General features: G+C 37.8%; 1 protein-coding gene and 1 long non-coding RNA gene across 2 annotated transcripts; one reads left to right on the top strand and one right to left on the bottom strand.

Moving 5' to 3' along the window:
* Positions 1-1,766: 1,766 nt before the first annotated feature.
* On the bottom strand, positions 1,767-26,438 carry LOC120723230. The gene is made up of 4 exons (XR_005693686.1): positions 25,847-26,438; positions 23,052-23,063; positions 12,070-12,073; positions 1,767-1,779 (listed from the first exon to the last, which is right to left on the bottom strand). It is a non-coding gene; the product is annotated as an uncharacterized LOC120723230 (long non-coding RNA).
* LOC120723225 (integrin alpha-M-like) lies at positions 5,987-18,044 on the top strand. The gene is made up of 30 exons (XM_040014571.1): positions 5,987-6,093; positions 6,522-6,624; positions 6,806-6,909; positions 7,233-7,303; positions 7,721-7,835; positions 8,340-8,467; positions 8,592-8,737; positions 9,068-9,218; positions 10,927-11,077; positions 11,475-11,548; positions 11,720-11,840; positions 11,971-12,110; positions 12,241-12,387; positions 12,482-12,694; positions 12,798-12,931; positions 13,610-13,752; positions 13,865-14,019; positions 14,115-14,240; positions 14,727-14,800; positions 15,268-15,409; positions 15,499-15,597; positions 15,699-15,778; positions 15,854-15,940; positions 16,041-16,107; positions 16,187-16,285; positions 16,359-16,439; positions 16,653-16,763; positions 16,898-17,011; positions 17,091-17,201; positions 17,408-18,044. The coding sequence occupies exons 1-30, from the start codon at positions 6,057-6,059 to the stop codon at positions 17,468-17,470; spliced, it is 3,387 nt and encodes a 1,128-aa protein (XP_039870505.1). The 5' UTR covers positions 5,987-6,056; the 3' UTR covers positions 17,471-18,044.
* Positions 26,439-27,651: the final 1,213 nt, after the last annotated feature.

Genomic DNA, 27,651 nt, shown 5'->3' with positions numbered 1-27,651 from the left:
GTGAGTTTATGACTGTCTGTTATAGGTCACTGGTATTTATTTTATATTTCTTTGAACTAATATCTTTGTTATATGCATGCCTGCCTATTTATGATTTCAACATGATCAGTAAACTTAATATAGCTTCTTTTTCAAATCATAGAAGTTAAAGTCAGAGATCCTCAATTCAGCCTCTCAAGTGTCTCACTCATCTCATCATTCCATCTTAGACCTTGTCTAAGCCCGAGGTCAGCATTAGCACAAACATGCCACTCCACACAGAATCTCAGTGAGAGATCAAATGTTAAAATCATTTAATTCATCAGGTTGTATTTTCTTATTCATCATATTGATTAGACTTGTATATTATATTCTGATTAGAATGAAGGATTATTTTCAAAATCACATATAGGTAAATTCTGCTTTAACACTCTAGAGGAAGAGAAGACATTGCAGTAACATGAAGACAATACACAAAGACCTGAAGCATGAAACAGAAGAAGGAACAATTAGACAAACACTGTGGGAATCAAACACAAATAAATCCAAGAAGGAACTGAAACTAAATACAAATCAGCGCTAGGACCCCAAGTGCTTTGGGATCCTAGTACAGCGCTATACAAATACAGGCCATTTACCATTTACCATCAATGAGCACTCACCCAGACCTCACCATCTGCCTTGCCCCCATGTCACAACCTGCCTGCGGACAAGACAAGATAAAACTCTTGCTCACTTATTGGCCATCTCCCCAGTGAACCTACTGACGACGCCAATACAACCGGGAAAACGCTCTCTCCAGAATCAAAACAAAACCCGCGCTCTCTCTCTTCCCCAACTCGCGCTCCTTTCCCTGCACACACCAACCAACAAACCTCTCGGTTTCAGTGATTCTATTCACCGGCCCCGAACAACGACTCCTTTGCCCATTTCCTGTTCATAATTGCAAGCACCTGATATAGTTTATTGGTCATGTTGTTGTATTCCAAGTGTCAAGTTTCTGTATAAGAAAGCTTTCACGTCTAGCCGCCTCAACAAAGAAGCTGTATACAAAAAGGGGACGAGCAAGCTGTATTTACTGAGAAAGCTTAGATCCTCCAATACATGCAGCAAAATGATGGAGATTTTCTGTCACTGTGGCAAGCACAGCGTAGATTGTGCGGCTTGCTGGTGGAGCAGTATCAGAGCTTATGGGCAATGCTGGCCATTCTCGATCAGTGCCACAAGGACATATACAGGGAAACTGTCATATCTTATGCAGTTACTCTCTTTAATCTGTGTCCTCAGTAAACATTTTTCCTAATTACCCGTGAAAGTGATAAACATCTTTATCTTAGTAAAGCTTAAAGAATTTAGTTTCACAGCTGCTAACAAGAAAATATTAGAAACTTTTATTTGGTTATTTTTATTTGTATTAATACTTATGAGTAAAACAATTTAATCTGGTTGCCCAGAAACTAATAGAACATACAGTCTGTTTACTATAAGTGTTATTATTGTTAATTAATAAGTAATAAGTTCTTGAAATACTGGTTGAAAATAAAGTAATGCTTTCATGATATAGTGTGTCTTTGCCATGGTAGTGATCTGTGACCAAGTGAAAGTTTGACATTATGCTGATTATTTTTGAATACTCTGGGATTCTTAGGTTCATGGTTATTTTTACGTCATGTATTAAGTATGTTTCAGTTAGTCCTGAGCTCTGTTATTTTTCAGTTTCTCTCCCTCAGATTCTAATCTTCAGGACCTGAAAACTCTTCAAATTAAATTGTCTCAGCAGGATGCAACTTTTATCAAACACTTAAATCTCATGCAGGCACCGAATGACAACACCCAGAATTTATTTCTGTGTTACTCAAATGGGGCCTTTAGCAAAAGACTTCACATTCACACAGTCAGGTTGAACTACACTTTGCATCTGTTTCTCTCACTCAGATGGCTCATAGCATAAAAAAGACTTTAAAAAAAGTGAAACTTCGTGCCTCTGATACGCTCACAGCATCAGGTGTAAGGTTGTGGTGGCAAAAATGCACTTCGTCAGTGGTTGTGAAATAGAGGGTGACTTCCTGACAAGATGTTGTAGTGTGAAAAAATAAGTATGCACAGATGTGACAGGGAAAAACACATATAGTCAATTAGTTAGTCATCGACAAGCAATGTAGAGTTCACAAATTTAATATTTTTAAATGTTAAAAGTACAATAAATTTTTTAATCTTTTAATTTTTTTTATTAAATGTTCCAGCAGGGATTGGGTGAGTGCAGAGTGAGGGGAAAAAATAAAAATGTAATTTTCAGCTTTCGCTTTCATCAAGAGGCTTATCTGAAAGATAACAAAAGTGTTTTTGACATTTTTCTTGTATCAGTAGGAATAGAAAAGCTGACATTTTTTAAATTGGCGTCTTTGTTTGTATATAAACTGTTAAGGGAAACATTTATTTTTCAATTTAAAGTGATTAAATGTTTTTGAGTAAATCCAATTTCAGCATTATAACTCCTCCTACACAAGAGCTCTCTAAATGACTGTCTTAGCTTTGAGCTGTAACCCTGTGCACCTCCTCTGACTTCTTCTTCTTTCTGCAGAAGAAATACCTCACTTTTCTGCCCAATTTAAAAAAAAACTTGTAGTTTTAATGGATGTAACACAATGAAATCCATTATTAGTGCTTCATCATTCTTGTAAAGCAAAATAAATTTGTGCTTTCTGATCAATCTGATGAATGTCTGGTATGACCTGAAACCTGTCTTCTAAATACACAGAGCACAGGGACATTTTTGATGAAAAAAAAAAATACAGTACAAAATCAGCAGGGATCAGTGATTAGTAGGTCAACCCATATAATCTAAAATACTTTTGATGTAATTTCCTCATTTGCATTTTTTCCTCTTCAATGAATGAAGTTCAACACAGCCAGTTTTTTTTTTTTTTTTGATTATCTCAGTTGGAGATAATAGGATATCATTGTAGTGGTTTACAACTTTCTCTGTTGGCTTTTTGCTTCAGGCTCTGTGCACACTCACAGTTAATGGGTCTTATGACTCTTCTTCTGCAAAAAGTGATCCCTATGAGTGCCACATACTCCAGTCAGACACAACAACATGTCCATTGTAATTTTGTTAACACTTATAAATTCTGCTAACTTTTTCCTTTCAAATGCCTCTAGGGCTGAGTTTCTGTGTGTTCTCTTGTACTCTTGTACTTTTAAGCTAACAGACACAAGGTGGCACCCCTCTGTCCCAGCTCACTGACCTACCAGTGACAGCTCTCTTCCTCTTACTGAAGCTGTTCTTGTCTAAATTGACACCACACTATCTCCATACACTCAGATCATATGATGATGATAATGTGGTTATTAAAAATCTGTAAATAACACAAAATAAAATAGTAAAATAATAATGACAATGTGACATACAGTTTGCACTTAATTCAGTAGTTTTAATAGAATAGAATAATCCTTTAATTGTCCCACAAGGGGAAATTTGGTTGTAACAGCAGCAAGAAAGACACATATACAAACAAACAGTACACAAGACACAAAACAGAAATACGCAATTTTTTACATATTTACATCAAGGACGATGGTTACCAAAAACAGAGTACTGTACAGTTATTAAAATTAAATAAAATTAAATACAGATAAGAGGCAAACCCTGGTTATAGTGTGAATCGGTTGATAAAATAGTGCCAAGTTACAGCGCTGATGTGAACATCTATGTTTGTTGGGAGCAGTTCTGATTGTATAGTCTGACAGCTGCAGGGAGGAAGGACCTGCGGAAACGCTCTTTCATGCATCGAGGATGCAGCAGTCTGTCACTGAAGGAGCTCTGCAGTTCAGCAACATTTCCATGCATGGGGTGGGAGACTCTGTCCATCAGAGATGTTATTTTGGCCAGAGTCCTTTTGTCTCCCACCACCTGCACTGGGTCCAGGGTGCATCCCAGAATAGAGCTGGCCTTCCTAGTGAGTTTATCCAACCTCTTCCTCTCAGCTGCAGATAAACTGCTGCTCCAACATACAACACTGTAAAAAATGATAGATGCCACCACAGAGTCATAGAAGGTCTTTAAAAGTGCTCCCTGGACTCCAAATGACCTCAGCCACCTCAGCAGGTAGAGTCTGCTCTGACCCTTCCTGTAAAGAGCATCGGTGTTGTGGCTCCAGTCTAGCTTATTGGTACCTTATAGGCCGTACCAATAAGGTACTAAAAACGTATACATAAATTGTGGTTTACTTATGCAAAAATGCAAAAATTGTAAGCCAATTTACAATACACAATCTGTATTATACTTAAAACATGCTGTAATTAAACAAATCAGTGAAAATGTGAAGATTTTAAATCGCAAATCTGAACACAACCTGCTCCAAGTGAGGTTGTGTTCAGCATAGGGAACTGTAACCCTGAGCCAGCTTCCACTTCTAGAAGCAGAGTAAAGTCAGTCATAAAATGCATATATTAGGGTACTATATACACAGTTTTAGAAAATGAGACATAAGAATTGCATGAAATCTGAAGAGGTGAGTGTGAGTTTAAACATTTAAACATATTCAGTGTCACAAATGAATACAAAATATTACTTAAAATATAAAAAGGAAATAAAATAAAGTAAATGTAACTGTCTAAAGCCAGAAACAAGGGTAATATACACTAGTGAGTGTCAAAACCATGGTCCATGGTCAACCAAGACCATTTTGCAAGTCTGTGTTTTCAAATTGAGTAAAACTCCAAGCTTAGCAAAGGTCATACATTCGCACAGTCAGGCTTGCTCTAATCTGCATCTGTTTCAATTTATCACACTCAGTTCATAAGAAATCACAGAGAGACTTGAAAAAAAGTGAAACTTTGCGCCTCAGATGTGTTCGGATCATTGGGCGTTAGGTTATGTTGACAAAAGTGCACTTTACCGGTGGTGGACTTGCAGACAAAGAGGGTGACTTCCTGAGAAAGATCATAATCTGAACTAGTAAGCATATACAGATATGAAAAGGTGTCAAAAGTAGCAGAGTCAACTGTTAGTCATCTAGCAGGGTTCTGACATTATTTTTAGATGCTCAAAGTATTACTGAATACTGTTTCTTAATCCTAAACTGGAGCATACAATGAGTGAGCTATGCCGACACATTTAAAGTAAATGGCTTTAATTTTGACATAATGTGCACATTTGATACCTGCATAGAACATTTACTTTCATTTACCTTTTTCACCCATAGACATATTGAATCCAGGGATATTCAACCAACTCATGCTACGTGCATCTTTGGGGTTTTTTGAAAGGGAAATTATTAGATTTTATGACTGAGTGAGAGTGCAGAGGAGGTCAGGCTTTGTATACATACAACTGAAACTATATTCACGATAACGAATAGATAGAAGGTTTCATTTGGTTATTTATGTTATGGTTGGACAGGCTTGGGTTTTGTTCCTGCGTTTTTCTCTGTCTACTTTGTCTCCTGTCATGTTCATGGTATTTGAGGATCAAATCCCATGAGCTGACTGGATGACTAGTGCCATTGTCTCTACGTTGCCACTCTGTTGGTAACTAGGGCTTGCTTCTTGCTACTAAAACTTTGTGCTTTCTGAACAGTGTTCCTCCATTAACTCTTATGAGTCATGTAACAGATACTACCTGTAAGACAAACCTAAGCTTAACAGCTGGGGTAACCCACCACGACCAGACAAACCTACCAGCATCTCTCCACTGATTTCCTCACCACTCCTAAAGAAAGACAGCCTATTAACCAGTTCTCCACAACTCCAGTTGAAGGGAACAGGGAGCCCAGAAACTAATATAATAAACAGAATGGCTTGTTTAAGGATTATTGTTGTTTACTGAAAAATTTAATGCTTAAAGAACTTGATCAAAATTAAGTAACACCACTTAACAGTAGCAGCACTGTGTCTTATCAAACACAGTGCTGTCAACATTGTAACTCCTCCTACATAAGACTTCCTCCTAATGACTCTCCTAGCTTTGATCAGTCGCCCTATAATATCTGCATTTTTGGTTTCATCTCCTCTGATGCTTTCAGCAGAAGTAGTACTTCACTCATCTGTCATTTATTTTTCATGGGAGTAACACAATGGAGTGGACAATAAGTGTTACAACTTTATTGTCAGGTAAGACAGGTTTGTGCATTCTGATTTAGTCTTTTATTCTCTAATAATTAACATCTCCAAATAGTGAAGATACAAATGACATTTAATTAAATCTGCAAGCTGTGTTTCCACTAAATGAAATCTATAAGCAAATGGAATTCCACATCTAACTGTTTTTTTTTCTTCACTTCTTTAGAAAAGCAAATGTATGTATGGTTGTTTTTAAGTGAATATTGCTCCAATTCACTATGTTCAGAACTTAAATCAGAATTTCTGACTTTGTTGCTCTTTAGTTGGAATACAAAATTAAATAAACAAAACCCATTGAAGTAAAAAAAAAAGTGACACATAGTGTATACATTTTCTTGTATACCTTAAATATAGATAACTATAACTACATAATCGTCCATTACATGAGACTATGATGTTCTTTTTTCTTTAATTCTCAGTATTAAATGCTGCACTTTGTTTCAACATTGATCCTGTGGCTTGGAAGACCCTGAGGAGTGCTGCTGCTGGTTTTGGCTACCAAGTGGTGCAAAGACAATCAGAGTAAGACAGAACAAGGATTATTATGTTTAATGTGGATTTGCAACTGCTATGTATTTTGTATTTTTAGAACAAAGATCTCTGTTATGGCCAACAGAAATAATTAAACAAGCATACAATATTTCTGAGCTTATTGCTCTCTAGACTTACATCATTCTCATTATTATGTTATTTATTTCCTTAGTTTGCTCATCAGTGCTCCACTTGAAAAGTATTCACAAAATGGAAGAGGGAAAATATATACGTGCACCACCTCCTCCCCAAACTGCCAAAATATTGAATTTGAAGGTAGGTAACTGTTTGTCTTGACAGGATGTCCTGAAACTTTGACTTTCCACATCCGAGCCCAGAATTAAATTGGTTAAATCAAATCATAGTTTGACTAGATTTCCAAAACAAATATTTTAGTATGTAACAGTAATGTAGTAAAAATTATATTACTGATGAAGTACACCAAGCAAAGAAAAGCCAATTATTAAGATTATTCTTTTTAATTTTTCAGTTGTTATAGCTGTCATGTCAAAAAGGAAAAAGTTCTTTAATTGTGGTACTTTGGAGTTGTCAAAAATCTTTATGAGTGTTATAACAAATGTAGAATACTTTTATTACAGCACCAGGTTTTGCAGTCAACATGTCGCTTGGTTTAACAATGAAAAGTGATCCCACGGCACAAAACACTGTGGTGAGTTGTTGAACTACAGACATTACCAGTGCTTTGTTAAAAATCACAGAGGATGAAATTCTTCTGTCCTCTGCATCTCAGATGTTTTCTTATAGTTAGAAAATAAATCATGAGTTTGTGGCATGCCCTTATTATTTTTTTGGTGGGGAGGGGTTGAGTTACAATAACTTCAGAATATTTAATAAAGCCATGCAAAATTTTACCTTTATACGCTGAAAAGAATAAAAATTAATAAAACTGGGCCTAAAGGTCTTTTTTTTTGTAATTCAGGTTTTTACCATTTAAGCTGTGTGAAAAGCTGAATGTAATTTTTTTTTTAAGATTTGGTTGATTTTATATGGAGCAAACTATTGCTTAAAGGAAATGGAAATAATCAACTCAGTGTATTAATCACAACTTGACTTTTTCTCCTCTCAGGTGTGTGGTCCAACCATTCCAAATGACTGCAATAGTATCACCATGTACAACGGTGTGTGCTTTGAGATGGATCACTCTAGTACATTTGGAACACCCAGACCTGATTTTATTCAAGGTAACAGTACATGGAGGTTGGAAAAATATACCCCAAATCATTAAAATCCTGCCTAACAAAAAAAAAAAAAAAAAAAAAAAAAAACCACTTGCATTTTATACTTCATCATAGTGCCTTTCTATTATTTTGTACATATTCCTCTAGTTTATATAGCTCTTCTGTTGGCTATTTATTTCTGATGTCTTTACTATTTTTTTTTCACTTACAACTGCAGAGTTGGGATTATACATGTACAATGACAATAAAAAGCTATTTTTTTCTATTCTATTCTATAAGTAAAGCTTATTTAAGTAAGTTTTACTTAGTTTTTTGAGGCAACAAGTTTGCATAATGTTTTAAGTTCTGGTAACTAATTGGATTTTATAGTGTAATCTCTAAATCTCAGCACAACTGAAACTGTATTATGACTTTATATTTCGTATAACTGAAAGTATGTTGAAACCATTAAAAACATCTATTAACCCATTAAAAAAAATTTTTAATTTTGAATCTATATCTTGAAAGCGTGCCCGCCCCAAGCAGACATTGCCTTTCTGTTGGATGGTTCAATCAGTGTGTCTTCTAGAGATTTTCAAACAATGAAGAAGTTTGTGAAAGATCTAATCCAGTCATTGCTTTCAATTGATACACAGGTGAGGTGCTGTAATCCTTTAAATACTAGCACACACATAAAATAGTGTCATTATTATTTCCATTTAACTTCACAAAACATGGCTGTTTTACGTGTTTTAAATATTTTTTCCCCTTCCTTTTTAGTTTTCTGTTTCCCAGTTCTCTACTTCACCACAGGTTCATTTTTACTGCACAAAATTTTCATCATCTACATCACTGGATACTACCATCAAAGAAATTAGTAAACTAGGAGGAACTACTTACACAGCGAAGGCCATCAAACATGTTGTGTAAGGGATGCAAAGATATTATTATTTATTCCCTAACTCTGTAAATCTGACCACACTGAGCACTGTGGTCCATGTGTTCAAGCTTTTTGAAAGAGACAATGAAAGACTTGTGTTTGGGGGTATTCTACTAATTGTGAGATGGCCCAAAGAAAACCTCAATTCAAATACTTGCAAAGCTAATTTTGAAAAAAAAAAAAAAAAACCTCCAATAAATAAATTTGCTAAGTACAAAAATCCGTCTACATCGAAAGGTAATATGAAAAAGAATGATGCATGCTGAAATAATTCTCAAGATGTTTTGACATTAGATTTTTGTTTTTCATTTAACAGGGAAAAGGTTTTCATACCACAAAGAGGTTCCAGACCAAATGTGAAGAAGGTCTTGATAGTAATTACCGATGGGCAATCCCATGATCGAAATCATCTGCACAGTGCAGCACAGCTAGCAGAGAGTAAAAACATTGTTCGATTTGCTATTGGGGTAAGTACTTTGATTATTTAAGCTTGCAGAATGTGTAAAGTTGTTTGACCATCGGAACCAATGCCATGAAGGTTCTAATGCACTGTTTTTGTTACCAGATGAAATTATTGCGTAAGCAGGGGGTGTCCAATGCATTATGTACCTCAGCACAGCCGTATTTAATTATGGTGAGCATGTAATCATGCGTAGTATCAGAACTAGAGATGGCACGATACCACATTTTTATGTCTGATACCGATACCGATATCATAAATTTGGATATCTGCCGATACCGATATGAATCCGATATAGTGTGTTTTTTAATCAATAAAACTGTTTTTATTAATATCTTGCTGCTTTTTGTATAAGTTCATACTCAAGTTAAAAAAAAAAAACACTAAAGCTATTCTGTTATAAAAAATGCACTGCACCCAGAATATTTCATAGTTCAGCAATACTGATCAATCTAATAAACCTAAACCTACTCCATCCTCCCTATTCTGGTATTTTAAAGAGTAAGCAACCTAACTAATAGGGTTCTAAAACTCCCAGCAAAAAAATAAAATAAAATAGGGAACCACCCTCCACCTCGTGATGCTTAATCGACGTAATCAACTTTAATTTGATGCAGTGTGAAAAAAAAATGCACAGAAATCTATTATTTTTCAAGAATAATTAAATAGATTCAACAGCTTTCTTCAACAGAATTGCAGACTGCACAGATGGTACCTTCCCAAAGGAAAAAGTACTATAGCTTACTAGGGTATATTAGATTTAATAGTTACTATATACAGTAATGGACTTCTATACATTTTACATCAGATTAAAACTTTGGGTGTAAGATTCGGATAATTATTTATTAAAAGCTAGACATTTTAAATGAGAATAAGAAAGAAAAGTATGTCTTTGTGCCCCCCTTTTCCCTGTTCATGCCCTATCGGCCCCCCTGGCTAAACTTTGCTAGATCCGCCCCTGCACAGTTACCAGCTGTCAGCTACGTAGAAAAGGATCCTGGTGTAGAAAGTAATATTAAATAAATTCTAACAACAGCTTATCAAGGTTAAACATGCTGCTGTTGTTCAGCCGCTGGTTTCCTCTTTCTGGCGCGAAGTGGGCGATAAACAAACAAGAGAGACTGACTCACAACAGAAAAGCCGATCAGCTGATCATTAATCAGTTTCACATAGCAGCAGGAGAGGGAGGGAGAGAGAAGAGGCAGTCGCTCCATATATCGGTTGTTAAGCTTAACGTGGGAATTCTTTATAAACATTCAGAGATGAACTTACACACTTGCTTTACTTCTCTCTGGGATCACTTCCTCAGAGATGAAATGCCGGATTGCTGGCAAGGCTACAAATACACACAGCCGCTCTATCACATGACGCATACTGCTCCGAGGTGCTACGGTTATGAGCAGAGTTACGCCATGTCGCAAGTTTTTTGAGGTGCTTTTTTGATATTTAATGGATCGGATTACTTTTTTTATTTCCCTCCGATATCCGATCCAGTAATTTACGTCAGTATCGGACCGATACCGATACTTAATATTGGATCAGTCCATCTGTAATCAGAACCCAAACATATTTCTAACAAATAATGCATAATTCCTGTCTGTAAATGATATATTATAATGGGGTGAAAACATTAAGTTTATGACTGTATTTTGTTAAAGGGACCAAATCATTTTGCATAGCATGACAATGCAAACATAATTTCCCAACAAACCTAGGTGGGGAATGCATTTACTAAAACTGAAGCAAAACGAGAACTGCACACCATTGCATCGTCTCCTTCAGACAAACACGTGTTTCAAGTGAAGAACTTCAACGCACTTGAATTAATAAGACAGAATCTGCAGGAGAAAATTTTCTCCATCGAAGGTACAAACATGAATTTATTGCTAGATTTTTGTTTCCTTTATTGGTTTGTTATCCTACTGATTGACTAAAATAACATACATTGTAAATACATTGTATTAACCTTTTTATTTACTATATTACTTTATTGTGTCATGGCAAAATATCTCATCACTATACATTATTGAAACTGAACACTAATTGCCATTTCAAACCTAATGAAAGGATTGAAAGAATTAACTTGTAAATGTTGTATTGTGTCTCTTTTTTACCTTCTAGTTTATTTTTGTGTTTATAATAAATAGCAAAAAAAAAAAAATCATTTGAAACTATTACTTGAAGCATAATGAATTTGTATTTACAAAATTTGCAAAGTGAAATTTGTTTTATGTGTTTTATCATCTTGTTTTTTATGTTACAGGATCTCAAAGCAGTGGAGAGTCACTGAAAATGGAAATGTCTCAAGAGGGATTCAGTGCAATTTATGTGCCTGAGGTAATTAAAACCACCTGAAACTCACCAGACAGTATAGTCATAGAAAGAGAGATTCCTGTGTGCCAAATTTTGTGACGTAAAGGCAAACAGACAGTTATGCAACTGAACACCATCCAGATTTTAAATGCAAAGTAAATTGTATTTTAAATGTATTTCCTGTCTGCACTGTAGGGAATTCAAATGTCTACTGTTGGTGCAAACCAATGGAAGGGAGGCTACGTGCAATACACAACAGAGGGCCAGAAAGTGAAAACATATGAGGATGTGTCTTTGGAGCCTGACAGTTATCTTGGTAGTTTTTAACAATTGAATTCATATATCTGTCTTTGTGTGTATAGTTCTACTGCAATTAATTGACCAAAACACATGTATCAGTTTGCAAAATGGAAAAAGTCTTTCCCTTTTGACTACCTAAATTCTAGGTTACTCCATGGCAATTGTTATAACCAAAAATGGCACACTTACAATTGTTGGTGCTCCAAGATATAAACACAGAGGAGTGGTGGTCGCTGTTAACAGACAAAGCTTTGAAAACCAAAAGATTGAGCCCTTTTCATCACAGGTATGTACTTACAGCAATACAGATCTGAATTACATTGTAAACTGTACATACTGTAAACTATTTCCTAAAACAAAAGCTTTTGATTAAAGAAAACATGAATCATTTCATTAATAATATCTTCCTTACACAGTATCAGACTGGTGAATATTTTGGGGCAGAGGTGTGTACCATGGACATAAATAATGATGACATCACTGATCTAATCTTCATATCAGCCCCAATGTACATGGAGCCTGATAGAGAGGGAAGAGTTTATGTTTGCAGACTAACTGGTTTGGTAAATTGCATTTTAACTACTGCCATGGAATTAATCAGTTTATTTGTATACTTTTTAATGATGATAAAAAACACTCTCACTTTCCTCCTTTCAGTTTGTGGAGTGTAATTTTGATGATCCATTAGTACTAAGAGGACATGCAGCTGTCAAAGGAAGGTTCGGCTCTTCTCTTGCTGTGCTGCCTGATCTAAACTCAGATGGATTCAGGGATTTGGCAGTTGGAGCACCTTTGGAGAATAATGGTGAAGGCAGCATCTACATATTCCACAGTGAAGGAGGCGAAAGAATCAGTCCTACTTACTCACAGGTACACAACATCAAAGTACTCACAAGATGACTGAAATCATCTACCATGTAAATCCAATATCTAAACAATCTGCAGCTTAATTAAAATATGTCCATGTATGCAGAGAATTACTGGCTCTGAGGTCCAGTCAGGACTGAAGTTCTTTGGCCTGTCCATCAGTCAGTCGTCTTTTGACCAGAGTGGTGATGGACTTCCTGATTTAGCGGTGGGTTCAAAGGGCACAGTTGTCTTACTGAGGTAAGTCCAAGATACTCCAGTCATGCACTATTGTTGTCTGTCGTAATTCTACAATCTTTGTTGATGGTCCAACTTAATAAATACACTAATTGTATAAAGTTCAGGTCAGTTTGTATGCTCAATATTCTAAGAAGAGTGCATATTAAGTTGGTCAAAAATGATCAGGTTTTTCATGATAAGGGATTATTGAATTTTAATCACACACAGCTATCATATTATATGAAGGTTTGTTTTAAAATCCTCACAGATCATTGGCATTTTTGGAATTGACTTACCACAAGATAAGAAGCACAGATTAAGCACAGCTCCTGTGGGTTTCATTCAAATATCAAAATGAAATATGAAATGCATAACAGTAGCCTTTTCCTAACAAACATGAACAAATGCATACATTACCTAACAGCAGAAGATGTCATTAAAAGGGTGGTTAGTTCAGAAGACTGTAATGTTCAAATCGTTCTTATTTAGTGAGGCTATTACCATGATGAAGTTGCACCACTGGAACATAAGAGTGATAATCTTAAAAAAGCAGTAATGTTCTAAAACTTTGAAATGTTGGTAAAGCAAATATTTGACTGATGCTAATTCACGGTAAAACACCAAAATTGAAGGGCAGCTTTTAGTTTGGTACTATTTAAAGAGCCAAATCGTGTTCTCATTTGTTTTCCTACTCTCCAGATCAAGACCCATAGTACTGGTTGAAGCTGACGTGTCATTCAGCCCAAACCGAATTCCTACTCAGAATGTAGACTGCTCAAAACCATTGGAGAACACAGCTGAAATCTGCTTTACTATGAGTACAATATCTACAGTCAACACAGGTTCATCATTCTCCTTGTTTTCTCTGAACTACAAAGCCACTGTCCAGCGATTTAACTTTTTATTTATTTATGTACATTTGCAGCATTGAAATCAAACACTCATTTATTCCAGCTCAAGTGAAGATTAATTATACTTTAACACTGGATGCCACTCGCAAGCCTCCAAAAAACCGAGCTTACAGCAGTGGGAAACAACAAGAGGAGTCCGGATCAGTTATTATTGACTTAAGAAGAAAAACGTGTTCAACTATAAAATTTCTTATTGAGGTAAAGCCTAACAACAAAAGATTTTGTTTAATGAATTTTATTTTTAAGACTCGACCAAATCTGAATTTAAACTTAACACTGCTCCCTTCTTGCAGGCCTGTCCAGAAGATGCTCTTAATGAACTTTCCAATTATCTTGAATTTTTGTTTTATGGGTTGCCCTCCAACACAAATCTCAGACCAAGTCTTTCCCAGCAAGCTCAAACAACAACAATTTATCCAGTAAGTGAACTTTAAAAAACAAACACCAGACACCTCTTAGCTGGTGCTTGCTAAAGGATGTGGTAAATGTCTCCACTTGACTCAAAAAGTGAGAAAGAAAATGAAAGAATGTGTACTTTGTATCAGATCAGAGAGCGGCTTTTTGACTTCATAGTCACTATAGGCCACATTACTGGCACCATAGACAGAAAGAATTTGACCCTCTCATGCCTGGATGTAGCTGCTAGTCCAGTTTCCTCACGAATGGGGCAAGCTAGGAGCTAAGCAAAAAGGTCTGGGTTAGCTCCACACCTAGCAAGAAAGAGCCATGTACTACTGTGGGAAGTTCCATCCTCCTCCTCAAGACATTCCCTATCCTGAATGAGGATGATTTCCTCAAAATATAAATATGAAAAAAATGACATTTGATTCACCTAAACAATGTTTTATTTTGTCGGTAAATATTATATTTAGTATATGCTTTTTACATCATGTCATCTTTCACAGTTGAGGTTTGAGATTAACTGCAGGACTGACAACAAATGTGTTGATAACCTGAAAGTGGATTTCAACTTCACCAGGTGAGTTGATCTGCTGAGAATCTTCCTACATAAACAGATCACAAGAATGTCTCCTTAATATCCCCTTTTGCACCAATTTATGTCCCCTCAATACAAATTTTAAGTGCTTTGTTAAAGCTTTAACTCCCCCACCCCAATTTCCATAACGTACCGTTAATAAAACGAGAAAAACTGATGACAGCCTCAATGGTTCTTTACGTCAGCAAATTTGAGCATAACTCAATAAATTAGAAAGGTAAAAATATATTCCCACATCGCACCCGTGGCCCTTTGATGCATGTCTTCCTCTTTTCTGTCTACTCTTCATTGTTAAGCTACTGAATAAAGACAAATAGTCTGAAAACAAATCTTAAAATAGCATGTTAGCATTGGGCTCAAAGCTGAATATGATGGCGCTTCAATAACTTTTGTGTTGCAGCAGTCTTATTTTTTCCCCCCTTTCTTCTGATCCTCATTCAAACCACTAGATCCTCAGTGGTTAAAGTGGGCATTGATGAGCTTCTGAATGTCACAGTCACAGTGGAGAACAGAGGCGAAAACTCCTACAACAGTCGTGTTATTCTCACGTACCCAGCTGGACTCTCCTACAGGAAGTTCACCATTCAGCAGGTAAAGCATCAGAATCAAGTCTGTATCAGTTCATCACTGATCTGCTGCTCTTCCAATGCCTCCAGCAGTCATTTTCTTTTCTAACAAAGGGACGAATTGAGTGCAACTCCTTGGACAGTGAAGATGGTTTATCACAAGGAATGACAGACTGCACTATTGACAAGCCAATTTTCAAGAGCCAAACTGAGGTTTGTTTGTTTTTTAATTTTTTTTTAATGTAGAACATCTTTTCTCACTTTTAGTGAGAGTTTTAAAGACAAAGCACTCTTATCTCTCTCAATCAATTCAGGCTTCCTTCATTGTCGCCTATGAGATTAAAACCAACAGTCAACTTGAGAGGAAGATTTTTGTCACTGCAGATATCACCAGGTACTGTTCCTTTGGCACAAGTACATTTCATGTAAGCATAGATACAGTACAAATGTTTTCACTTTTCTCTTTTAGTGGAAATCAGGAGCATGCCCCTACAAGTGAACTTTACAAAAAGCAATGGATTGATGTGAAATACAGCATTTTCATGACATTTGAAAGGTGTGTGCTGTTCTGTTTAAAAATAAAAGAAGTCAATTAGAAATTAAGAAATGTTGTCTTGCATAGTATTTATTTAATCTTTAACATATGTCTTTTTTAGCTCCCTTAGCTACAACAATTTCACATTTGGGATGACATTTCAGAAACCAGTCCAACAGTCAATCAAGGTATGAAATAACTTCTTGAGTAAGTTCCTTGATTTAGAATGAACGTAACGATTGGTGTTCCTTTTCTTTTCTTATTTAGGTTACAAATTATATCAGAACACTTAACTTTACCGTGGTGATCAGGGTTCCAGTGAAACTTGGTGAAAAAGACATTTGGGTGGATTTGAGCAGCCTACAGGTAATATATAAATGTTTTGCCATGATGCAAAATCATGGCAAAACCAAGCATACATAAATCAAATATACTGCAGATTTCAGACTGTCAGAGTGGAAATGATGAAGAACCAGGTGCCACAGATTTTGTTCCAAAGATACAAAAGGATAAAGTGGTGGTAAGTATGCCTCTGCACTTTAGCTGCTGAAAATCAGACTAATTGTAGAGTTAAAAACACATTGCACACTACACTGATCTTTATCTAACAATGTAAAGCATCTTGAAGCAACTGTTGTTGTGATTTGGTACTATATAAATAAAATTGGATTGAACTGAATATATCACAATACACTGGATCACAGCAAGTGTACTCTTTTTAAATCACCCACAGGACTGCTCTGTAGCCATGTGCAGAGTGTTCAAGTGCAACACATTCATGGCAAGGCTGCAGAGTAGGACGTACAAAATCTCTGCCAACCTCAGTTCAAGATGGATAGAGCAGGTAATTAAAGGGTAATTGTGGTAATTAAAAAAAAAAAAAAGTACAACTGTTGCTATGTACTTGTAACTTCATTAAATTTTTCAGACATTTACTCTTAACTCATTCTTTTTTTTTTTGTTGTTGTTGTTTAAAAGATTGGACTTCAATCTGCCAAATTCCTCTTGACCAGCACAGCCAGTCTGGAGTACGATGAAACCCAGTACATCTACTTTTCAACAGGGTCCAACAGTAATCCTCCTGTATACAAGGTGAGTACACAATACTCCCTCTTGTTTCAGTTATACAAGAGCTGGAAAGTCATCCACATTCTGTCACCTCATTGTTCAGATAGAGGCAGAAGTAGACGTGTGGCCTGAGCCAGATTTTACCAAAGAGATCATTGGAGGATCCCTGGGAGGTTTGGCCTTTCTGGCTTTACTCACTGTTGGCCTGTATAAGGTGAGATGGTCTACTTTTTTTTCCAGTCAATATCACAATTTTAAAAATGTTTAAAAGAGTTAAAGAAACTGTTTCAAAGCTTATTATCTTTAGTCACTAACTTTTTATTACATTATTATTATATTGTATCATTTATTTTCCTTTGTTATTGCAACTCCATTGCATGATTGCTGCCTTTTTAAATGTTTTTTTCCTTGCACTCCTAGGCTGGATTTTTCAAGAGTAAATATAAACAGATGATAAATGAAAATGCAAAAGACAGCAGCTAATGCAGGTGCATCCCCAGCGGAATTACCTAAAAAGAAACAAACATGGTGTGTGGAAATGTTCATGCCACCACATTTGAAGAATTATACAAAAAAACAGCTGTGTCTGAAATCATTCCCTCACTCACTCATTCACTATTATCTATAACATAGGTTCCTACCTGGTGGTCATGACCCTAAAAATTGGGTCACAACATAAACCTCAAATATCAAAGAACGTTTATTTTTTTACAAAGTACCTTCAGAAGTGCTTCATAGTCTTTTACAGGATCATACACATTCATCAGAATATGAGAAAAAACTTCAAATTAAGATGTCTGAACAGAAAAACATAATTGTCAATTTACTGCTTAGATATCACACATTCACCCCAAGGTAAAGCATCATAAATATATATAATTCAGACTCCTGGAAAAGACTAAATGTAGTGAACTACTGGATCGGAATAGAGGGATTTTGATCCAATCCTGTGTTAGATCTTTTCAAAGTGTCTGTATATTTTTTAGGAATCTTATTGCTCATCTCAAGGGTGTAGATTTGGTTTTGGTATTGGTGGGGACGGATGATTCAACCACCGAACCCTGCCCTGTTTCTTTCTTTTTTTTCCTTTTGTCTTTGCTTCTTGATAAAAAAGGAAAAATATACTTGCCTACATATGCTATTCTACATGCTTTTAAACCATTTAAAATTACAATTCAAAGTTTTATATGTGAATTATATAATGTTAAGTTACAATTAAATAAATGACTAAGTATTTTAGACTTTAGTTTGCTTCAGCCATATTCCATATAAATCAGGTATCATACAAAAATAAAAATACAGTCATGACAATAAAAGAATATGACTTTAAGGATTTAACAACATTACTTCAGTTATAGTACACCAACATCTCTGATACATTAGCACTATGGGAACACTGAATGACTTGGTGGTTTTTGTCCATAAAACTACTCATCTAAGATTACCACAAAGTAAAAGATCTCTCAGCAAAATAATGCAACATTTTAGGCACACTATTGCCCCTATCAACTCAGTGAGCTGGGATTTTTTATTCTAAACATGAACTACTGTTACAGCAACAGACATAGACGACTGGTGTCCCACACAACAACTCAATGTCCACTATGTGAAGGAGCCAAATACATGTCTTCTCCTCTCGTTAACTGAGATAAACTGCTGGCATATTTGTTTTATATATATACTGTCCAGTCTCTCCTGGTGGACATACAGCAGCATTGTTTAATCTCATTTGAGTCATTGTTGAACTTAGCCATGTTTTTAGTCTTCTGAGAGCACTGAAGCTTCTTTCAGCCTCAGCTGAGGATACTGGGAGGATACTAGTTAATCTATAGCACCAAAACATCAGTCAGTCACCTGTGACCTCGTCTCTTCACCTCTGTCCGAGCTACAACATGGCTGAGCTGCCTCTGTCACCTGATAAGTAACAGTGAGACATTCCAAATACATGCAGTCACACGTGTTTTAAATAAAGTAATGAACCAACAAGTCATCGTCCAATTTCACCTGTGATCTTGTATCACCATTACTCTCTGAGCTTTATGTTGGTTCTTCTGTAACCTGACAAATAGGACGTACATGACAATATGAATAAAATGGGTAGCTGCTTCAGTGTTTCTGTCAATTTGTGCAGATTTTGACTCATCAGTAATGTTTGTAGGGTGAGTGGATTTTTAAAACAATTTGTGCAAACTGCACTACAAGGTGGAATATTTGCAAAATCATGACTACCTTGTGATATTTTGTCTCAAAAATTAACCCTATGAAAATATCAGTACCATTAGGATAAAATTATTGTGTCACCAAAATTTTAATGTTAGACATATCATTTTAACAGCATCTGTAAACTAATATCCTGGCTTGCTCGAGGCTGCCGTTTTCTCTGACAGTTTCAATCAAAATTAGAAATGCTGCTCTGCGAGACTGAGATAACTAATAGTGCTGCATGTTGTGCAGTTAGTTTCCAAAACACGTTATTATTGGTTACATACAATTTTAGACTAATGTGGGCCAAAGCCTAGCATAGCCTGTAACGTTATTATGATGGACACATATTATGAGTTAACTTGGCTTCAAGTGACTTACAGGTTTCTTTGAAAAATTTCTCTTTGCTGCCATCCTCCTCTCCTCCTTGCAGGTCCTGGCAGTGCAGGCTTGCCACTGCCAAAACTAAACAGAGCTCCCTGAAAGACACAGCCAATCAAATTGGCCATATTTGTCACATGATGTAGGACTCCAGTAGAGAAGTAATTTAACTCTTTCTGCACTGCTAGGTGAATGAGACGTTGACAGATCGATTTTTTTCTTTCTGTCGGTTTTGTTTTTCTTTACTCGAAGAGATCAAATTATTGGTGGGTACAATTCAGTAACTGCTGGATATTGGTGGGGACATGTCCCTTCCATCCATGCCAAATCTACACCTTGGCTCATCTATGTTGTAACTTGTGTGAGTTTAAATTTCTGCAAACATTTCACAATGATTGTTTAGAATTTTTTTGCTAGGTGAAAAGAACTTTCATGGCATCATGTATTGTAAAAATGTATGAAATTCGGTGGATATATTTCAATACTTAGCTTGCTTATAAAACCCTGAGAAATGTGACTTGCTTTATTCAGAAATCAATTAAAAGATTTTTCAGCTTTGTGTTGTATTATATGAAAAAGGTATTTCATATTTCAGTGTTAATCATTTGCTGTATGTAAACATAATAATTAATTACTGATCTCATATGACTCATTAACACATTTTTAATTTGAAAAATGAAAGTATAGTGTAATAAACATATTCTTGGCTAATGAGTTTGGATCATCATTATGCAAATTAATGCACTCTTGATGAGTCCTTCTGAAGCAGGGATGTCAAACTCATTTTACATTGTGGGCCAGTAAAACTTCTTTACACTCCAGTGTAAAGAAGTTACATATTTAACTGTTTTTCTACACGATAAAGAGAAAACTGTTGTGACAAAGAAAGAATTCTGTCAGCATGACTCTTTGGACTTAAATTGTGAAAAAGAGAAACAGAAATTTCTATAGTAGAAAGTGAAAAACAGAAAAGTTTCTGTTTTTCACAAAGTTACAGATTGGTTTTTTAGAGACATAGCTAAGAGTTTTGCAATTTGGCATAATTTGTGAAAGCTTAAATTACTTTGGTACTGAATGTCAGAAATTAGGCCTTATTGTCAGAGGTTATTTTGGGGAAAAAACAACAACAACAACAAAAAAAACCCAATACACTTTCTGTCTTCGGAACAACTGCCCCCCTTCCTTCTTTCATGATAAAACGATTGGCCGCAAGTCCCACCTCTGCCTGCGTGGATTCTTAGGAGGGCTGAAAATTCGGCTCCAACATATAGACTGGCCATTAACATAACTGACATATGAAATTGTCTTGCAGTCCAGATATAATTCCCTCGAAGCGCAGGCAGACGCAAGTGGTTTTCTGTCACTGATTTATTTGAAGACTTCTCTCCAAAGCCACCATAAAAACTATACAGCATTAACAAAACAAAAACTCAACGTAAGACACAGCACCAAAAATAACACCGTACAACAAACACGATAAATCAATAAATATCTCGTTGGCTGCATGCTGCAAAAAGCGAATAAGCCGCCGTTCTTCTGAGGTTTCCTTTAACCGTCTGTAGTTAAAGTCCACTTAACATGACTTTCAATAAAGACCATTTTTGCTGCATGCTTACAGGTGTTTTCTCCTTCTTTCTACCCAAAGAGGAAACTAGCGCAACTGGTAAGCGAGCTTGACTTTCAAAATAAGAGCACCAAAACGTTAACTGCATAAATGGTGTGTGGGGAAAGAGGACCCAAGATGCAGGACTCTGCGATGCAAACAGTGCGTTTATTTACAGTGGAGTAAACAGTACACAATAAATTCCCCGTGCACCTCCAATTCCCATGCCGTGACTCCTTCTCAGTGCCCGTGCTCAGTGTCTCCGCTCCCGTGAAACTTGTGCTCGCTGCTCTCCCGTTCCCGCACTCCTGCTGGAAAACTACAAAGGCAGCCGTTAACCCACAACTCAACAGCGATAGACTTAGCATGCACTGACTTTGCTGGAAACACTGACGGGTAGTGACTAAACGATCCAGCGTCGAGGAGCTCTCAGCCACACTGCTTTGTAGCTCCGCTGATGAGGCTTGATCGCGCCAGGTGTGTGTGGAGATCCTTGAGTGTGCCTGTCACCCCCGCGCCCACAAACACACACACCTGCCAAAACACCTGCCAGACCCAATCCCTAAATAAACAAAATCAAAACCCTCTCTAGGGCCACAGTCCAAAAAGTCTGACCGAGCACCCAGCAGCGGTGTGAAAACTGTCCCCACAAATCAGTTCAGGTGGCCTATCACGGGTGCAATGGCAGCAGCGCTGCAGCTCCGGGGAGCAGCCACGGATCTGGCGGAAACAGTGTGGCGGCTCCGGCGGCCTGCCACGGGTCTAGTGGCAACGTCGTTGCAGCTCCGGCAGCCTGCCACGGGTCTAGTGGCAACGTCGTTGCGGGTCCGGCAGCCTGCCACGGGCCCAATGGCGGTGATGATGTCGGGGCTCAGGCGGCCCGCCACGGGTCCAGTGGCGGCGATGCTGCACCCCCGGCGAGCGGCCACGCGTCCAGTGGTGGCGGCGCTGCAGCTCAGGTGAGCCACAGTGTAGAATGGCCCATGATCCCTGAAGTGCTGGCCGAGCTAAACGTGGACGACATGGAGGCCGCGCTGGATGTGGAGGGCGCGCTGGACATGGGGGTCCCTCCAGCACACTGACCTCCTGCCAAAACACAAACATGGAGCGCAGGAAAAGCAGCAGAGCAGAACACCCCCATAAAATACAATAATAATAATAATAATCATAGTCCACACTGCTGACAGACCCCGAGTCCCTGGAACCGGGTCTGTGACAATAAAATAACAAAAGATAAAGTAATGTACAGCTTAAACAATTTACAGTAATGGCATGGACCTTGACAAGATAAAGAAATAATCCAAATTATATAAACAATGTCATCATGCCAACAGCTACACTCCCACCAAATCGCACTAATCTTTACGTGGGATTTTCCTAATGAAATAGTGTCTTTAAACAAGCATTTCTACTTATCACCAAAGAATGTCCTGTTATCAACTCTTTGTCAGGTAACTTCTAGCAAACAACCCTTTAGTCTGCTTCTAAGAGAGTAACCACCCTTTGAACAGGTCTCTCAAGAAAAACTGTTTTAGCTGTGGGGGTCCCACCTTTGTCATGTGTATTATCACCAATGAGCAACTTTATTTTCCTCACTCGATTATCTGATCCTGGATAAACTTCTGACTCTAAGATAAACATCTTCTTTGACAAACTCTCCAGGCGGGGGCAGAACGATCTTGGACTTCATTGTTAAGATGTGGTTTGGAGTCAGTGGTTCAGGGCCTGATGGATCATTCAAATGTTCAGTTGTGAGTGGTCTGCTACTGAAGATAGCTATGACCTCATACAGAAAGGTTCTTAAGGAGGTGCAGTCAAGCCTTTGTGATGACTGATCGTAAATAGCAGTAAGAACACTTCTTATAGTCCTTATTTGACGCTCCCAGACACCTCCCATATGACTTGCTGGGGGGTTCATGAGAAATTCACATCCCAGAGTGCTAGCCTTTTCTTGATCATTCCTTTCATTAACTCCATGATCTCTCTCCTAGCACCAACAAAATTTGTTCCTTGGTCGGATCTTAGCTGTCGAACATTTCCTCTTATCAATGAATGCCCTTAAAGCATTGAGAAATGCATCAGTTGTCATGTCATCAACCACTTCTATATGTATGGCTCTTGAACATATATAAAAGACCATATTTTTTGAGAGTCTTTCTTCCTTCCTTAACATAGATTGGACCAAAGCAGTCCATGCCAAAGTAAGTAAAAGGCGGTGTTGTTTCTGTCCTATCTTGTGGCAAGTCACCCATTTTTTGCTCTTCAGTGGATCTTCTGTACTCCCTGCAGGTCACACATTTAATAATATGTGATGAAACTGCACTGCTGCATCCCAGGATCCACCAACCATTTGCTCACAGTTCGTTCATTGTCATTCCACGTCCTTGATGATGGATTATTTTGTGAAAATGCTTGATTAGTAAAGCTGCTACATAGCTATTCTTTGGTAGAATTGCTGTATGCTTCACATGAGGGTGCAACGTGGCTTGACTTAAACATCCTCCCACTCTTAAAATCCATTCTTCATCCAAGAAAGGATTTAACTTGCACAGTGGACTGGTTTCAACTATTGTTTTTTGTTTCAAGCTCTTTATCTCATCTGAAGCAACTTGGCAATAACAAGTTCTGCTTATTTCCTTTCCTCTAGACTTGTGCTATCACTTGTCATTCTGATGTATCGTTTCAGTCTGGCAACTGCTCTCGATAACTTTGACCAGTCAGAGAATTTCTTGAGGTGATCCAACAATGATTGGTCTTCCTTTGACTTAGTGTTACACACAATCAGTTCAGGATCATCCTCCTTGATTTCTCCCACCTTGCATTGTCTGCCAGGCAGTGGCATTTCAAAGTGACCTGTATCATTTTAGATGATGTTTTCTCTTAACTTTGTCAGGAACTTGAGATCATCTTGAGACACAACATCTTCTCCAGTTCTTTCTGAAAAGTCTGATTCCAAGACCCTTATGATGTCTGAGGGAGTGACTTCCTTTACTTTGGTTTGGCTCACATAATGAACTACCCTTTTGAGGTTGACAGAAGACAACATCTGGTATCACTTGTCTCACAACTATGCGATGACTGATTCCAGTTGCATCCCCATAAGCAACACAGGAGTTCCCATTACCAACAATACTCCATCCAAGGTCTGTACGTTGGGCATAAGGCCCATTCTCTTTGCCAGACACAACCTCTCTTGGAAGTAGGGCTTGTGTACAGTTGTATCCAATAAGCAGACCCACTTCACTGTCCTGCAGAGGTGCAATTTCTGCCTGTAAGTGTTCTAGATGGGGCCATTCCCCTGCAGTTTCATTACCGTATTTTCACGACCATAAGACGCACTGTACTAAAAGGCGCAGTCTCAGTTATGTGTGCCATTACTGTATTTAACACACACATAAGGCGCACTGGATTATAGGGCGCATACAAGTACCGTATGTGTATTTAAAAATAAAGCGGGAGCAAACCTGAGTTCGGTACCTTACTCACATTTCTATTACTGGTAATCGTCATCATCAACAACACACAAGCATACAAGTGTGCATATTTAAAAATAAAGCAGGAGCAAAACTGAGTTTGGTACTCACATTTTTATTACCGTCGAAACGCTTCTCCCGCTCGTTCTTTGCTCGATGATCCACCGCTCGAGTCTTTCCTCCAACTCGGGCCACCTCGCCTTATGTCCGCGGAAACTCAGCTGCGTTTTCTTGACCTGCCGGAGCTTGTTTTCTAGCTTCCTCCATTTGCGAACCATCGATTCGTTAATCCTAATTTCTCTCGCCGCTGCTCGATTTCCATGTTCCTCCGCATAGCTGATGGCCTTCAGTTTAAACTGTGCTTCATAAGCGTGTCTCTTTGCCATTTTCAGGGTTGTTAAAACAACAATGTTCCACATAATGCACATACCTGTCCTTTTATACAGGTATGTGCGATTGTCCGGTATATACGATCAACGCCCACACTTCACCCTTTAGCGTTCTCATGGTGTTCTCTACTACGTCCTCCTTACAACACACAGGGCGCACTACGCTATAGGGCGCGCCGTACTTTTTGAAGAAAATCTAAAACTTTTAGTCTTATGGTCGTGAAAATACGGTAGCTGGGAGTTCTGTTAGCTGGGATGAAATCACGCATGTACACTGGTGGTAAGGAGATTCTCTTGCTGGAGTAAAAGCCACAGACTTTATTAAGCCCGATTCTTTTATCCCCATGATAGAACAGAGAAAACCCGACTTAGAGTGGTCAAAACATTCAGAATTCTTTTATTCAATCATCTTCCGGAAGAGAGAGCCCTGCACAGCCCAAAGCCAGTTGCAGAATCTCTAACATTAGAAGCTAAAAAATGTGTCTCATATAAGTGTTATTCTGGTACTTTACACGTCACACAACGTTTTGATACAAACAACTCCTTATATTTTACTAGTTCCTCTTTTTCTGTCTGGCTTCCTATATTTATTAATATGCTTGTACAGCTCTACAGTAACTTCCTGTTTTTCAGTCTGGCTGAGCACTTAGTTTGTGAGTCAAACTGGCTTTGGTTTACAAGCCTTTGTTACTAAGATACATAAAACAATATCCTCAGAAAATAAGCACTAAGAATATATGTTTATTCCATAACAATTTGTAGGTCATTACTCTTTGAGAACTCACAACTGTAGTTCTTGACGTCATGATACTGGGGAAACTCTGATAGGAAGAGGTCTGGCAGACCCAAAGCCACAACTGAATCAGAGGACAAGTTTCTGAGAGTTAACAGCTTGCGTGATAGGTGGCTCACAGGACAACAGCTTCAAGCACAGCTTAATAGGGGTCATAGTAAGTGTGGGAATATATTATTATAACTCTGGGGATTTAGCTGCGTAACTGTTAGCAAAGCATTATATTTGTTAGTCATTTAAGTAGATCATAGGTCAGTAGGTCATACTAACATGCACACACATAGAGAGAGAGAGATAGAACTTGGAGAGTGACCACAGCTGTACAGAAGCAGATAACACCTTTAAGTGTTAGTTTCTGTGAGAATGGGAAACAACTCCTTAAAAGGAGATAACAGTGAGCCTGTGGGACCCCTGGGAGGATTTCAATACTTTTCCACTAAGGTTGAGAGTTGGGTGACAGGAGGTGGGGGTGCAAAGGTATAAGTGTAACTGCTGAGTCAGGAGGGTTCAGATCAACTGGTGTTATGTAGGGCATACCATGGTTTGTGTGCAATTGGTTGATCTCCAAATGCGAATTTGTTTAATTTGTCTGCAATAAAAAGTTGAACCTAGTCTATTGTCTTGTCGCGCTTCTTCTGCGAAAAAGATCGGGGAGAGACGGTGAGGGCTCTAGTCTCTACAGTTTTGGTGTTTCTGCCCGGTTATTGGCAGGAGTTTTGAACTGGTCGAGGCAACGGCGGCTTAAAATAAAGACAAAGCACGTACAAACTCCAAAAAGCACATACAAATTCCAAAGCACGAACAAACTCCAAAACACATTTCTAGCATTAACTGAACTTCCAAAACAGAGCTACCTAGATCACTTAAATTACACAATTAAAAGCATATGTGTATTGTTTGTGTATTTATACACAAGCACTCATATATTCAAATAATTTAAAAAAAATTTCATTTACCTGTTACTAACACACACCAAATCCGGTCGTTGGTACTTCCTGGCTTGTGTAGCCACTAGCCAGGAAGCAGCACAAAAGCTCAACACTGCGCCGAGCATCCTGGAGCACTTCTGTTATGTTTCGTACGTGCTTCGGACTTTGTACGTGCTTCGTCTCTAGCGGCCACTGGAAATATACTTTTATTTATTCACTCCACATAAAATGTAATAAATAAATCATATAATACAAAAACCAACTATTTATATTTCAACTTTTAACTATTTAAATTTTCAGCTTTCCTTTTAAACAAATTTAAAGTGAAACAACACAAAACACTGCAAATCACAACACAAATATAAATTAAAATATGAAAACAAAAGAAGATGCATATTCTCTGTCATATGGGCCTGCATGAATAAACTTTCTGAATCCTTTATCATCTGCAACTGAAAATAGTTGTGGATGATTACTATACGTTTCTAATGTGACGTTATTGTCCCTGGCTCTCTTTCTCTCTTTCCCTCCTGCTCTGTTCCTGTGCTACTGCGAGTGTTACTACCGCCCCTCCCCCCTCTTCCCAGCGCAAAGCACAAGGCTCGCGTGCAGAGTGAAGCGGAAAAAAGTGCGAGAGAGAAGGTGAGAGAAAGAAAAGAAAAAACCCACGGCTTGCGATAAGGAGCCAGCTCGTGTTGTTCACTTCAAAGATCCGGCTCTAAGAGCCGTTTTGTTCGCGACCAACATATCACTACCACCATCCCTAGAAACCTACACAACTCACACCCAGTACTAGGTGTGGGGAACTCTTTAATCACTGCTACTTTGGCATCAATGGGCCGGACCTGTCCATGTCCCACCTCCCTGCCCAAGTACGTCACCGTAGCTTTGGCA

This window comes from Simochromis diagramma, unplaced genomic scaffold (assembly GCF_900408965.1).
Source record: "Simochromis diagramma unplaced genomic scaffold, fSimDia1.1 OVJJ01000186.1, whole genome shotgun sequence".
Classification (NCBI taxonomy): Eukaryota; Metazoa; Chordata; class Actinopteri; order Cichliformes; family Cichlidae; genus Simochromis; species Simochromis diagramma.
The sequence above is the reverse complement of the archived record's forward strand: the minus strand, read 5'-3'. Positions and strand labels throughout refer to the sequence as shown.